The 15,513-nt window shown below is 41.1% G+C and overlaps 1 protein-coding gene across 1 annotated transcript in view; it reads left to right on the forward strand.

Moving 5' to 3' along the window:
* parp8 (poly (ADP-ribose) polymerase family, member 8) overlaps positions 1-15,513 on the forward strand; it is a 377,738-nt gene that overhangs the window by 147,753 nt on the left and 214,472 nt on the right. The window contains exon 3 of the mRNA XM_078396674.1: positions 6,471-6,508. Within this exon, the coding sequence (XP_078252800.1) occupies positions 6,471-6,508 (38 nt within the window). The remainder of the gene's footprint in view (positions 1-6,470; positions 6,509-15,513) is intronic.

Genomic DNA, 15,513 nt, shown 5'->3' on the forward strand with positions numbered 1-15,513 from the left:
TTTCTCCGGTTTCTTCCTACACTCCAAAGATGTACAGGTTTGTAGGTTAATTGGCTTGGTATAATTGTAAATTGTCCCTAGTGTGTGTAGATAGTGTTATTGAGCGGGGATCGTTGGTCGGCGTGGCAAAGGGCCTGTTTCCGCACTGTATGTTTAAACTAAACTAAAATTAATCTAAAGTTGATCAATGGTCAGTCAGCGTGAACTCGATAGGCTGAAAGGCCTCTTTCCATGTTGTATGACTCTATGCAATAGATGTGGTGAGCCGAAGGACCCGTTTCTGCAATGTACAACTCTGACTCTTTGGAGATCAATCTATTTTAAACCTTTCATCCTGGCTTATTACTTCATGAGTTATGAACTAAATCTACACTCATTTAGCCAAGAAGGATCAAAGAGAAAACTAGAAATAGTGGAATATTCACTCCTCTGTAAATTCTTTACGTGATTGGGAAGAATTTTTGGAACAAAAATATTTTTCTAATATTGAAATGAACACTCACTGCTTTATCCAAGAAATTCCTGAGGAATTGCTATGCTTGTTTGGGCGATGAGATATTAATCAGTTTCTCAGAATGTGTTGTGCTTCACTTGCTAGCTCGATGAGTTGGTGAATTGGCAAGATAAAGTGCTTTGTGCCCCTGTGTGATATTCTGGCTGGAGATAGCTGAAAATATATATACAGGAATCTCCACGGAAAACCAAATTGATGATTCCTATCACTTTCTGGGAGTTTTGATGAAGTTGTGTTTCATCTTTGACATAGTTCTGAGGGACTGCGATGAGAATGAGTGAGCAGCTCTTTGATCTCCTCATCCTTCATCTATGACAACAAAACTAAATGCAGACATTCAAACCATTCATGTTCCTGAAACTCGAGACAAGCACCAGAAGGGCTGCATTCGACCTCCGAATGAGATGCAGGAGATGGATTTATCAAGATGAGGAGTCAACTGATTGGGGAGCTGTCGAGAGAGAGGGCAGAAACGGGGTACTGATTGTGAATGATCAGCCATGATCACATTGAATGGTGGTGCTGGCTCGAAGGACCGAATGGCCCACTCCTGCACCTATTGTCTATTGTCTATTGAGAGGATGAAAACAAAAAAAATATATACAAATATATTAGTCCTCCAGAGACTTGGTTTCTTCTGTTGCAGATTTCATAGAGCATTAATGTGGCTCCATTCTTTCATAGTTGCTGTCATATCTGAGGTCTCCCCAGGTATGAATTGATTGCGTGCTAATTGATCAATTTGTGATAATGGTGCAGCCTGGGAGATGGACAAGATCTCTTTCTGGTGGACCTTCCTCCAGAGTATTGTAGACATGTTGTGGAGTCAATTTTATGAGATGAGGCAAATCAAAACATAAACCAGAGAAAATATGCAGTAGTCCAAATGATCCTGGTGAAACCTGGTGTGGGAGAGCTGTTACTGGGGATCCTGATCATTTTGACACTCAATAAACCCAATAAACAGACTAGTTTTTTTTAATTGAGTTGGTAGTAGAAACTCACTAGTGCTTTCTAATGGTTTTAGCATAGTTAAATTACAATATCACTACGATGAGTTTTTGGTTGGAATAACAAGCTTTGGAACTTGCCAGTCTCTGATTAGATTCCATTTGCTATTAAGTTTGCTTTTTACAATTATCTATATACTAAAACTCTCATTTGTTTGTTTGTTTGTTCCTGAACTACAGCCAAAACGGTACACGATAGCGCGGCAATTTTAGGCCCACCTTACTCACCGTCGTCTCTGGTGCTAATGGAAGAAGTTTCATTGAAATCGGTGTTATATTTTTAGTTATTCACATTTTAAAGTTTAAATCTATCTCTTAGGGAGGGAGGATAATGGGGGTTGAGGGGGATGGAGTGGGGGGGAGGGGAGGTAGGAGGGAAGGGGAGGGGGGGCGAGGGGATGGAGGGAGGAGAGGGTGCTGCACCAATGCAAGCAAGGTTTGGGCCCAACGGGTCCACTTGGTCTAGTAGGTTTCTAAATATGTTTAGTTCAGTTTATTATTGTCACGTGTCCCACGGTAGAATGAGAAGCTTTTTTGTTGCCTGCGATCCAATCAGGACTGTTGGCTGATCAATAACAAATATAGAAAGTGCTCTATGCTCATACATTTATAAGAATATTACTGTTCTAATTAAAACGTTCCTTGTTTTATAATAGCAGGTAAACCCGTCTTTGCTGTAATGTGTTTGATTCTAAATGCCCAATTTCACAGATTTTTAAAAAATCTTTCTCTTTTAACATTCGTTATTATACTAATGGTACAATTAGAGAACAGAGACAAGGTAGTATTTCTAATCGGGGGTGGCGGGAGGGGGGTGGTGGAGGGTCGGGTCGGTATCAGTACAGTACAGTAGTCAGTGGTGATATAGATGCAATAGATTCTGATATGGAATCATTTTGGGTAGAAATAATGAACAGCAGGGGAAAGGAGGTATAGGTGGGAATTGTCAATGGGGCCCAAAGTGGAAATATCAAGAGCTTGGCAGAAGGTAACTGCAATTATCAAGGGCTTTTAAATCTGCATATTGATTGGACTAATCAAACTAACAAGGGTACCTCAGTAGAGGAATTTGTGGATTGCATTAGGGCTGTTTCTTAATGTAACATATCCCAGAACCAATCTGCATAAGATTTCATCAAGTATAATGAAGTAAGACGAATAAGAGATTTTGCGGTCAAGAATCCTATTGAGAATCGTGATCGAGCCGGGTAGAATTCCTGATATGGTTTGAGGATAAACACCTTGGATTCAAAACAAGTGTCAAAACAAGTTCAAAACAAAACAAAGGCAAATACAAAAGTATCAAGAAAGAGTTCTCTCAAGTGAAATGGGAAAATAGGCTAAAGGAAAGGTCAGTAGTGGGAGATATTTAAACAGCTATTTCATTGAGCTGACCAGAAATTTATCCTAATTACAAGGATTCAATGAGAAAGATGAAACAACAAAGGTCAAGCAAACCATTAGATCAAAAAATCTAGAGCAGTCATAGTGGCAACAATTACTGGTAGACCAAAGTTAAAACCTTTTCATAAACAAGTAGTGAGCGATTAATACTGATGGGCGAAAATTAATCAGAAGGGAACATTGGCAGGTAATATTAAAACTAACAGCAAGAACTTCCTATCTATACAAAAAAAAGAAGGGGATAGCTAAGGGAATATCAGATCCCTGGAGGTGGAATTTTGGAATTAATAGCAAGTATCCATGTTTGCCGGTAACACAGAATGAGGACATTTAGTCAGTGCAAAAGAAATGAATAATCTGAGTGAACGGGTGAAAATTTATTAATTGAGTTTTTATCTGGGGAAATTGTGGTACCAAGCTCTTTGGAAAATTGAATCACAAGGCAGATTATTATCTAAATGGAGAGTCGCATATGACTAAAATGCAAAGAGATGCTCTTGTGCATGGACCACAAAATGTTAGCATGCAGGTGCAGTAATTAGTTATTAAAACAAAAGGCTAATTTGCCTTTATTGCTAGAGTTCAAGTATAAAAATTGTACAGGATTTTGGTGAGGTTGCACCTAGAATGCCGTCTGTAATTTTGCTCCCCTTGTTTGAGAAAGGATACATTAGTATTGAAGGTAATCCAGAAGAGAGACACTGAGAGAATAGACAATAGACAATAGGTGCAGGAGGAGGCCATTCGGCCCTTCGAGCCAGCACCGCCATTCAATGTGATCATGGCTAATCATTCTTAATCAGTACCCCATTCCTACCTTCTCCCCATACCCCCTGACTCCGCTATCCTTAAGAGCTCTATCTAGCTCTCACTTGAATGCATTCAGAGAATTGGCCTCCACTGCCTTCTGAGGCAGAGAATTCCACAGATTCACAACTCTCTGACTGAGAAAGTTTTTCCTCATCTCATGCCTGGGATGAGTAGTTTGACCTACCATGAATGGCTACAAATGATCAATCCATATTTTCTTGCGTTTAGAGGAATGAGGGGTGATTTTAATAAAACATTTGAGATTCTAAGTTGGAATGACAATGTCAAAGTTGAAACGAAGAACTGCAGATGCTGGTTTATACCAAAGATAGACATAATGGTGGAATAACTCAACAGGTCAGACAGCATCTCTGGGGATAAAGGATAGGTGACATTTTGGGTTAGGACCCTTCTGCAGACTGAAAGTAAAGGGGGGGGGGGGGGGGGAGACCAGGACAAATCAGGGCCAGCAACAGATGACCTCAGGCAGGGTGGTTCCCTGATAGGCCATTTGTTGGCAAGGGACAATAGACAATAGAAAATAGACAATAGGTGCAGGAGTAGGCCATTCAGCCCTTCGAGCCAGCACCGCCATTCAATGCAATCATGGCTGATCACTCTCAATCAGTACCCCGTTCCTGCTTTCTCCCCATACCCCCTCACTCCGCTATCCTTAAGAGCTCTATCCAGCTCTCTCTTGAAAGCATCCAACGAACTGGCCTCCACTGCCTTCTGAGGCAGAGAATTCCACACCTTCACCACTCTCTGACTGAAAAAGTTCTTCCTCATCTCCGTTCTAAATGGCCTACCCCTTATTCTTAAACTGTGGCCCCTTGTTCTGGACTCCCCCAACATTGGGAACATGTTTCCTGCCTCTAATGTGTCCAATCCCCTAATTATCTTATATGTTTCAATAAGATCCCCCCTCATCCTTCTAAATTCCAGTGTATACATGGGGTGATCATGGTATGGATGGTGTGATCTCAAGCGGGATACGTTGTTGTGAACTGTGGAACTGGTTAAATGACTAGAGTGGAGGAATGGAGGGAGAGGAGGGTTAGTAGAAGTTACTTAAAATGAGTGAAATCAAAGTTCATACCACTGGGTTGGAAGCGAAAGATACCCAAGCAAAAACAAGGTGCTGTTCCACCAATTTGTGATTTTAAGATTTGGATGTTGGGATGTTCCCAGTGGTGGGAGAGTCTTGAGGGAGGAGACGTAGTTAAAAAGTAAAGAGATGGTCATTTAAAACTCAGGTGCTTAGGAGTTTCTTACCCCAGAAGGTGGTGAATCTCTGAGATTTTCAATACCAGAGGGTTTTAGAGGGTTTATTATCACAAGAGGTATTTCAAGAGGAGGCATATCAATTTTTGAAAGATCATGGAAGTGATGGCAACATGAAATTGCAAAAGGAGACTTAAGGCCTGGGGGCAAATCAACCATAATCATATTGAATGATGGGATAGGTTTGAAGGGTCAGGTAGCCTCCTCCCATTCCTGTTGTGAGCTGGTTCTTTCCATTAATGCTCATTTAGTAATGCATTCATTTCAAAAGAAAAATAAGATTAATTGTATTCATGGAATATATTTGTCAGTATAATCTATAATTGAAAGAAATAAGCTTAATATTTAGGAATTTACCATTCTTAACAAAATGCCTCACAGAATAAAATGTATTTTGTCTTCTCGACCATATATAGGGATTAAAGTTATCCTTCAAAAAAGAATATAGTCAAAAAAAGTTCAAGATTAGAAAGGAGAGGTAAATTAAAGATGGTTTGAAGGGATGGATCAAAACAAGCAATTACAAATGAAATTATGTGTTCATGTGCAAGATAAAATGTACTGACTGGACTGAAAAGTCACTATCCATATTATAATTTGCATATGCCTAAAAATTGGAGCTTGCCCTTTTTGGATGCTATGATTAATACTAACATCCATTCTCTTCCACTCATGAAAGAGTTTGCTTGAAAAGTAGCACAGTGGCATGAAGCACACCTGTTCATGTGCTGAAATGGGACCTCGACAGTTTCCATCAACGTCTCTATTCAGAGCATGTAGCTGTTGTGACAATGTAACCGTGTATGTTGGGACAAGGCTTATAAAACGTGGGGGAGAGGGCACATGGAACTGTTGCTCCCTCCACTCACTTGAAGGCCATTCCCTTCTCCTGCTTCGTGACCCCAATCCACTGTGAGGTTTAGGCTAATCATCAGGCCAGCGAGTGGTTATTATAAAAAGGCTGCAGTCGATGAAGGGAGTTTCAAAATGATACTGCATAATCTTTAGTTTCTGTCTCATTCTTGTAACATACTCCTGTTTCTCTTTGTGAATGAATAATGAATATCCAGCATTCCCCCAAACCTCAACCAGCTGTGAGGAGAGTGTACATTGGCTGCCTAAGAAATAATTAGTTGTCCTACTGACACTAGGCAGACATGAACCATGATGTGGTGAATTATAATGCCTGGGCTAAAACCCTAATCAACCCACCGGGTGATTGCTACCATGATCAAAGGTGCAAAAATAGCACTGATGTACAAACAACATGTAAATAATTTGCTAATTTCTAGGCTATGCATTTTTATGAATGATGACAAAATGCTGCGATTTTGGTTTGTGATAACGGAATTTGATGAGGATCATTAACAACAAATAATGTGACTGGATGATTGATGTGTTCATTTTCAAAAACCGGTTCTAATTATTGCTGTTCTTCTCCTCAACAGGGTGTCTTATTCTGTTCACGTCTCCGAGGATTATCCAGGTACTCTGTTCTCTGAAACTCCTAGTGCTAAGGGCAAGATTGATGTGTGACACTTTAGAGTGATGCTACACTTGTCTGAACTGACTGTCTGTGCGTGTGCTGATTAGATTAAATGACTGGCCTCAACCAGAGCGGTTTGTAGCTTGTTGTATTCACATGGAAGATTCACATCAGGGTGGTGGAATTGCTTAATAATGCAAGTGTATAATCAAAAGTCAATTGGCACATTGAGCAGATAAGAATGATAGCTTGTACACATGAACTGATGCAGGCCAACTCCATCTGTATATTATCAATTCATCCATACCCAAATTGAATCTGAGAACTAGGGCAGAAAATATCCTTTGGATTTGTAAGTAAATTTCCAAGAATATTTAATATGTCCGTTGAGCAAAAATCTCGTTTCACAAAGCAAGAGCAGTATTTTCATGTCAAACTTATTGCTAGACAACACTCATCATTATACAAAGCTTTGGTACATAATCAACCAGTTTATTTTAAAAATGATCATCAATTTGCTTTGTTTCTTTCCGCCTATCTGATGATACTTTTTGAATGTAGTCATTAGCTTTACAGAATGCTTTGGGGTTTTTTTTGTGCAGTCATTTCTCCAAGTCAATGAAGTCATCAGCAAAAATAGTCACAAGCAATCAACAGATGCCTGGTATCATGATCATATTTGTGGTACAACCTGATATTTTAAAAGGGAAACCTAATCTTGAATGGTTTTCTGTTTAAGTTATTGATTTACTGATTCTTTTAAAGTAATGACACAGATTTCTGATGGCATCCAGCCAGCTATGATTCATAAACAGACAAACTATACTGGCTTATTTGGAAGTGAGAAAAATCATCATATTGAAGCTGAGTTGTGACAATATAATTTTATAGGCTGAACTGTAACCTTTGTTAACACTACCTTTCACTGTTAGTTCAAAGAAACAAGCACGTTACAATTTGGATAGCTAAGAGGAGACTGGTTCACCACTGAAAAACATTTTAGATCTGCAGGATGACTTAAGATGCAAGTGTTGCTGGCTAGGCTGGCGTTTATTTCCCAATCAAACCCATCACTTTGAAATACTGGAGTCTATTTAGTGAAGATTAGTAGACCATTTAGCAACATTTAAGCAACATTTAGACAGGCTCATGGATAGGATAGGTTTAGAAGGATATGGGTCAAATTCAGGCAGGTGGGACGAGTGTAGCTGGGACATGTTGGTTCGTGTGGGCAAGTTTTGGGCCACAGGGTCTGTTTCCATGTTGTATGACTCTGATTCTAAGATACTTCCCTGGCACATTCCAAACAACAAAGAAGTGACAATGCATTTCCTCCCCCCAACCCCAATCACCACTTCACACATATTCAAAGACTGACTCCAGTTTGCAAAGACTTATCTGTCCCCACCCACTCCTCCCCAAGCAGCAATTCACATCTACTCAGAGACTGGCTGGAGTTTGCAAAGACTGGCCCAACCCACATGGCTGCAACCTTCCCCCCATTGATGAACTGTACATTGCAAGGGCCAGGAAGCGAGTGGGCAAGATCATCTCTGACCCCTCTCACCCTGGCCACAAACTCTTCGAAGCACTTCCCTCTGGAAGGTGACTCCGGACTGTCAAAGTAGCCATAGCCAGACATAAAAACAGCTTTTTTCCACGAGTGACAGTTCTACTCAATAACCAAAGTCTGTGGTCTCTTTTTTGCTCTGGTTTATTTTCACCCACATGTTTAAGCCGTAATGTTGTATCATTATTGTTTTGATGTGGTTGTGCTTTATTCTTAATTGTTAACTGTATGTTTGTGTTGTCATTTGTGAGCGGAGCACCAAGGCACATTCCTTGTATATGCACATACTTGGCCAATATACTTATTCATTCATTCATTCATTCATTCATTCATTCATTCATTCATAGTGTATGACTGGAAGAAAAATTATAAGGAATTGAAAGTCCCTCACAATTGCAATAGACAATAGACAATAGGTGCAGGAATAGGCCATTCAGCCCTTCGAGCCAGCACCGCCATTCAATGCGATCATGGCTGATCACTCTCAATCAGTACCCCGTTCCTGCCTTCTCCCCATACCCCCTCACTCCGCTATCCTTAAGAGCTCTATCCAGCTCTCTCTTAAAAGCATCCAACGAACTGGCCTCCACTGCCTTCTGAGGCAGAGAATTCCACACCTTCACCACTCTCTGACTGAAAAAGTTCTTCCTCATCTCCGTTCTAAATGGCCTACCCCTTATTCTTAAACTGTGGCCCCTTGTGCTGGACTCCCCCAACATTGGGAACATGTTTCCTGCCTCTAATGTGTCCAATCCCCTAATTATCTTATATGTTTCAATAAGATCCCCCCTCATCCTTCTAATTGCTCTCCTTATCTAAGACAATGGAGATTTTGAATTGTGAATAGTTGTTACTGCTTTGCATTTTGCAGATTGTCATAGTCCTACAGCATGGAAACACGCCTTTTTGGCCCAATTTTTTTTTCTCTTTCACTACCTGTTGTACTTGTGTATGGCTTGGTTGTACTCATGTACAGTATGATTTGACTGGATAGCACACAAACATCATTTTGCACTCTATCTCAATGCTCTTGATCATAATAAACCAAACCAAACCAAAGTTAATGGACCTGCATTGTGGCTATTATCACTTATTCTCACTATAATATCACTAACCAGTGAGCTCAGACTGTACGCCTGTCTTGTGGAATTGGATCTTTCACTAGCCTGAGGTCATTTTGGCCAACCTTCCAATGATGCCCAGCTCCCTGTTCTGAGAAATTGCTTGGCACAACAATTCTGTACATTCGGGCAATGGGATGCTCTGAACCCCAGTAAAATCTCCCAAGTTCGTAACCAAAGAGTTGCAGGAGGACAGTCATTTTTTTAGGAATCCTATTAAATTTATGAGGCCCATGACTCCTGTTAATCGCTGGTCAAGGAGAAAGAGATGATTAGAGATGGTTTCCTTGAGCAGAGAGCACCCATGAATGAATGAAGCAGCAAGCTCCAAATAGAAATTATACCATCTGTCATCTGTCACTTTCTGTGATGTTCCCGAGGTTGAGGTTCAGAGTGACCTTCACCTTCACCTTGATAGCAGAGATGTCCACACACTTGTCTGTGTTCAGGGATCTGCCTGAAGGAGGTGACATATTTCCATCACCGTAAGAAGAGTGCGAGGGGACTTGACTGAAACAGATAAGATCCTAATAGTTCTTGACAGGATGGAGGTGGATAAGATATTTCTCTTTGGCGAGTCCAGCCAGAAATGAACCTGTTTAAATGTAAGGGCTTAGAGATGAGACAATCCTTTTCCTTCTCAGGGTTGTGAGTTTGTAAGATTATAAGAAATATTTACAGGTGTTGATTGTTCAGTCTCTTGAGTATGCTCCATCTTTCAATAAAACCATTACTGACCCAACTTTCCTCATGTAGGCTTCTCCTCCTTATCCCCATAGCCTTCATTGATTGCCAACCTATCACAACTTTGAATGCATTCTCAGACTCATCCTGCAGACATTTCTGGATGAAGAAATCCCTTAGACTTGCACCCAGTTGACAGCAGAAATTTTAGACTCTCCCAGGAGGGGAAACATCCTTAAGAATCTTTCATATTTCAATCATATTACCACTCCTTCTTCAAAATGCAATGAGGCCAGATCCAATCTATTCAATTGTTTCTCATAATAGAATCCCTCAGTACCAGGGATCATCCCAGTAGACCTCCTATGTGTTGCCTCCAATGAAAATACATAGAACAGGAACGGGCCCTTCGGCCCACAATGTTTGTGCCGAGCATGATGCCACGTTAAATTGATCTCATCTGCCCGTACAGGATCCATACCCCTCTATGTTTTCAAGAGAGAGTTAGATTTAGCAATTAGGGCTAATGGAATCAAGGATATGGGGAGAAAGCAGGAACGAGGTACTGATTTTGGATGATCAGCCATGATCATATTGTATGGCAGTACTGGCCTGAAGGGCCGAATGGCCTACTGCACCTATTTTCTATTTTTCTATTCCATGAGCATATATAAAAGGCTCTTTCTTACACGCAACTATCGTATCTGCCTCCAAAGCAGAGGCAAATAGATTCTTGATTGTAAATTGTAAAAACCTTTATTGTTACTACACAAAGTACAGCGAAATTAAAGCAGTCCAGATGATGCAATCACACACAGCAGACAGTACAAAGGATAAACCCCCATCCATAACAAGCTAAATCTAATCTACTGAATTAAACAAACTGACCTCTAATACAATATAGACAAAACAATTACAATACGGTCGAGGCAGTGTACAGTACAATCAAGACAGCAAGTTATTACACAGCAATGAGAGCTAACATATTGCAAATGCCGTTTAAAAAAAATAAAATAATAATAATGTAATTAAGTATAAGGTGCGGTCGGTTGTAACATGTAATAAGTTTAGCAAATGTTAAGCAATATAAGTGCAGTAGAATGTAAACTTGTATTAAATTGAGGCTTATGTTTTCTGACAAGTAACTGACAGTGTTCCGATCAGTTCCGTTCCTTCCATTCAGTTTTATGTGAGTGTCTGGCAGTGTTCAGCTCACGTATGACGCTGGGGTAGAAACTGTTCTTGAGTCTATTAGTCCGTGATGTAATAGACCTGAACCGTCTACCAGAGGGCAGCAGTTGGAGCAGCTGATGACCAGGGTGGGAAGGATCCCTCAGGATGTTGGCTGCTCTGCTGAGGCAGCGGACGGAGTAAAGTTCCTCTAGAGAAGGCAGTGGGCAACCAATGATTTTCTTTGCAGAGTTGATGACCCTCTGAAGGACTTTCTTGTCTGCCTCTGAGCTGCTGGTGTACCACATAGAAATACAGTACGTCAGCACACTCTCGATGGTGCAACGGTAGAAAGTCACTAGCAGCTGCTCTTGCAGGTTGTTCTTCCTGAGGATCCTCAGAAAGTAGAGCCGCTGCTGTGCCTTTATGACTGCCACTATGGTGTTTGTGGTTCAGGAGAGATCCTCAGCAATATGCGTGCCCAGGAACTTGAAGGGAGGGACCCTTTCCACAGAAACCCCACTGATATGCAGTGGTGTGTAGCCCGTATTGTGTCTTCGGAAGTCTATTATGAGTTCTTTTGTCTTGGAAGGATTCAGAGCCAGATTGTTTTCCGCACACCATCCTATCAGTTTTTGGACTTCATCTCTGTAGGCTGTCTCGTCATCTCCTGAGACGAGTCCAACCACAGTCGTGTCATCCGCAAACTTGATGATGGTGTTGGTAGGATGAGTGGGGGTGCAGTCATGGGTGTAAAGGGCGTAGAGAAGAGGGCTCAACACGCATCCTTGTGGGCAGCCGGTGCTGATTGTGAGAGTGGAGGATGTGTGAGGGCTTAATCTGACCATCTGGGGCCGATTGGTCAGGAAGTCCTTAATCCAGTTACAGATAGATTGGGAGAGTCCTAAATCAGTTAGTTTAGAAACCAGTCTGTCCGTGATGACCGTGTTAAATGCTGAACTATAATCTATGAAGAGCATCCTCACGTAACTACCCTGCCGCTCAAGATGGGTCAGTGCGGTGTGTAGGGCAGTAGTAATGGCGTCCTCTGTGGACCTGTTTGATCTGTAACGATATACGATGGACTGAAAGTTTACCATGGATGTGCAATTGAAGTTACATTCAGATTGATTGTGCTCTTATTAAATGGCAGAGAAGGTTTGAGAGGTCTAGTTTCCTTTTCCTGCTCCTAATACATAGGTTTGTATGTTTGTGTCACAAACAAAATATTAGTCGAAGCACTTTTCTTCATCCTCCTATGGGCTATTTAAACAAGTTTGTTTTGTCTTTCTCCTGGACTGGTCATGTAGGGAGCTAAAGCTTCTATTGTGAACAGTGTAATGATCCATAAAGGATCTAATTGCTTACCTGGATTGCGATTGACTCCCAAAAAGACCTCCAGATGGCAGAAAGTCCCTTTAAATAGCACAGATGCAAGCCATTGTCCTGCTGTTAAGATTTGTTTCCTTGTTTTGACTGCACAGAGTGTTAATATATTTCTATGATTCATTTTCACAACTTGGTGTCACCCATAAGCCCTTTATTTTCTCTGTGATATGCACAAAATGGTTACATGTTATGCTTGAGGAATGCTGTTAATTCTTAACTACATTTTGCAATTGATGGCACATAAAAGACAACCATTTCAGTGTTAAATTTCTAGGTTACTTTTGCACATTTTCCAAGCACTATTTGCAAATAATTACAAAAGAGAAGAATTTTCTGCATGTGTGGTTAAGTAAATCCGAAACATCTTGTGTTGTGCTGCCCCCAAATTATGCTAACCTCAAATCTGGAGGTTACTGAAAGCCTTTATAACAGTTTCATTTGTTTGTTTCTGACACATGAATGAATGCCCACAGACAGGAAGTGATGTTAGGTAATTTGCAGACTTACAAACTGGAAAGACATGAGAACACCACCAACCCCTGTAAATATTTTCAATTTATCTACGTTATTTGGCCTTGCCTTTATTCATTTATATAGATTAAGATCATGAAATCATTAGTGATAGGCGTAGAATTAGGCCATTCGGCCCATCAAGTCTACTCTGCCATTCAATCATGGCTGATCTATCACTCCCTCCCTCCTAACCCCATTCCCCTGTCTTCTCCCCATAACCTCTGACACCCATAGTAATCAAGAATCTATCTATCTCTGCTTTAAATATATCCACTGACTGCCTCTACAGCCTTCTCTGGCAAAGAATTCCACTGATTCACTACTCTCTGACTGAAGAATTTCCTCCTCTCCATCTTCCTAAAAGAATGTCTTTTAATTCGGAGGCTATGACTCTCCCACCAGTGGAAACATCCTCTCCACATCCACTCTATCCAAGATTAAGTGAAACTCTAACCTAACCCAAATGGTGTACAGCATGTGAATCACTGTCCTTAAATTCATCTTAGTCTTTTAGACTGCAGAATGACATGGATAGGTTGGCAGAGTGGGCAGAGAATTGGCAGATAAAATTCAGTAAAGCAAAGTAGGGAGTTATGCGTTTTGGTAATAAGAATAAAGCAGTAGATTATTTTCTAAAAGGAGAGAGTATCCAGAAATCGGAGGTGCAAAGGGACTTGGGAGTGCTGGTGCAGAATTCTGAAAAGCTAATTTGCAAGTCATCGGTAGTAAGGAAGGCAAATTCAATGCTAGCATTATATCAAGAGAATTGGAATACAAAACCAGAGATGTATTCCCGAGGCTCTATAAGGCACTGCTGGTCAGGCCGCATTTGGAATACTGTGAGTAAATTTGGGCCTCATATCTGAAGAAGGATGTGTTGGCACCAGAGGAGGTTTACAAAAATGATTCCATGAATTTAGTAGGTTAGCGTATGATGAACATTTGGCAGCACTGGGCCTCTACTCACTGGAGTTTAGAAGGTTGAGGGAGAACCTCATTGAACCTTACAGAACAATGAAAGGCATAGATAGGGTGGATGTGGAGTGGATGTGGTGGGAGAGTCTAGGACCAGAGGTCATAGCCTCAGAATTAAAGGACGGTCTTTTAGAAAGGAGGTGAGGAGGAACTTCTTTAGTCAGAGGGTAGTTAATCTGTGGAACACATTGCCACAGAGGGCTGTGGAGCCCAAGTCAGTAGATATTTTTAAGGCAGAGATAGACAAGTTCTTGATTAGAATGGGTGTCAATGGTTATGGGGAGAAGGCAGGAAAATGGGATTAGGAGGCGGATATCAGCCTTGATTGAATGGCAGAGTAGACTCGATGGGCCAAGTGGCCTAATTCTACTCCTTGAATTTATGAACAATGGCGATACAGTACAGAAACAGGCCCTTCAGCCCACCGAGTCCGTGCCGACTAGCGATCACCTCATAACCTGGCACTATCCGACACACTGAGGACAACTTAGAATTTTTTGAAGCTAATTAACCTACATACCTGTACACCTTTGGAATGTAGGAGGAAACCGGAGCACTAAGCAAACACCCACGCAGTCACAGGGAGAATGGACAAACTCCATGCAGACAGCACCCACAGTCAGGATTGAATCCGGGTGTCTTACGCTGTAAGGCAGCAGCTCTACTGCTGCGTCACTGTGCCACCCTTTTTTTAATAAGTCCTTACAATCCCAGCAGTTATGTCATTGCTTTATAAATGGATTATAAAATGACAGTGGTTCTAAACTCTTTGCAGGGATGATGTGGAAACATCCTCTCTGCAAAGCCTCTTTCAAGCCCTTTCAAAAAAAGTGTTGGTTTCAATGAGATCTCCTTTCATTCTTCTAAATTTCACAGAATAAAAGCCTAGTTTATGCAATCTTTCTTCATATGACAGATCCACTGTCTCGGGAACCATTAATTTATGATAAATATATGTCATTTCTCACTATACTTTTGCAGCAGGATATTTTTTATTCCTGTACTCAAATTCTCTTGTAATAAAGGCTAACATTCCATTTGCCTTCATGATCGCTTACTGTGCCTGGCCTGTTGACTTTCAGTGATTTGTATACAAGATTATTTTGGCCCTGTTGAACACCAGCATTACACAATTGCTCAACGTTTTAAGAAAAATCTGGTTTTCTGTTTTGTGCAGAAACGTAGATAACTTCATATTGTTCCATGTTATATTGCATCTACCATATTTTGCCTACTCACTGCCACCATCTTCCCTGTCTTCCCTGTGCCCCACACTTACTCCCATTTCTCACCTCCCCCTTCCACCAACATTCCTTCTTCGGCTTCACAATTTGTAACTCTTCTATCCTTATCTCACAGATTTAGTCTTTCATCTCTGGTCCTTGTGCAATCATGTGCCATCCAAAAGCCCCTCGCCTGTATCCACCTATCACTTGCCAGACTTGGTCCTGCCCCTCCTCTCTTTCACCTTTCTTTCCCCCCTCTGCCACAATGAGTCTGACGAAGGATCCCACCCAAGATGTCGCCAACCTATGTTCTTCAGAGAGCCACTCCAGCATTTTGATTTTTTTTTAAACCAGTAT

Source organism: Rhinoraja longicauda, chromosome 1 (assembly GCF_053455715.1).
Source record: "Rhinoraja longicauda isolate Sanriku21f chromosome 1, sRhiLon1.1, whole genome shotgun sequence".
Taxonomy (NCBI): domain Eukaryota; kingdom Metazoa; phylum Chordata; class Chondrichthyes; order Rajiformes; family Arhynchobatidae; genus Rhinoraja; species Rhinoraja longicauda.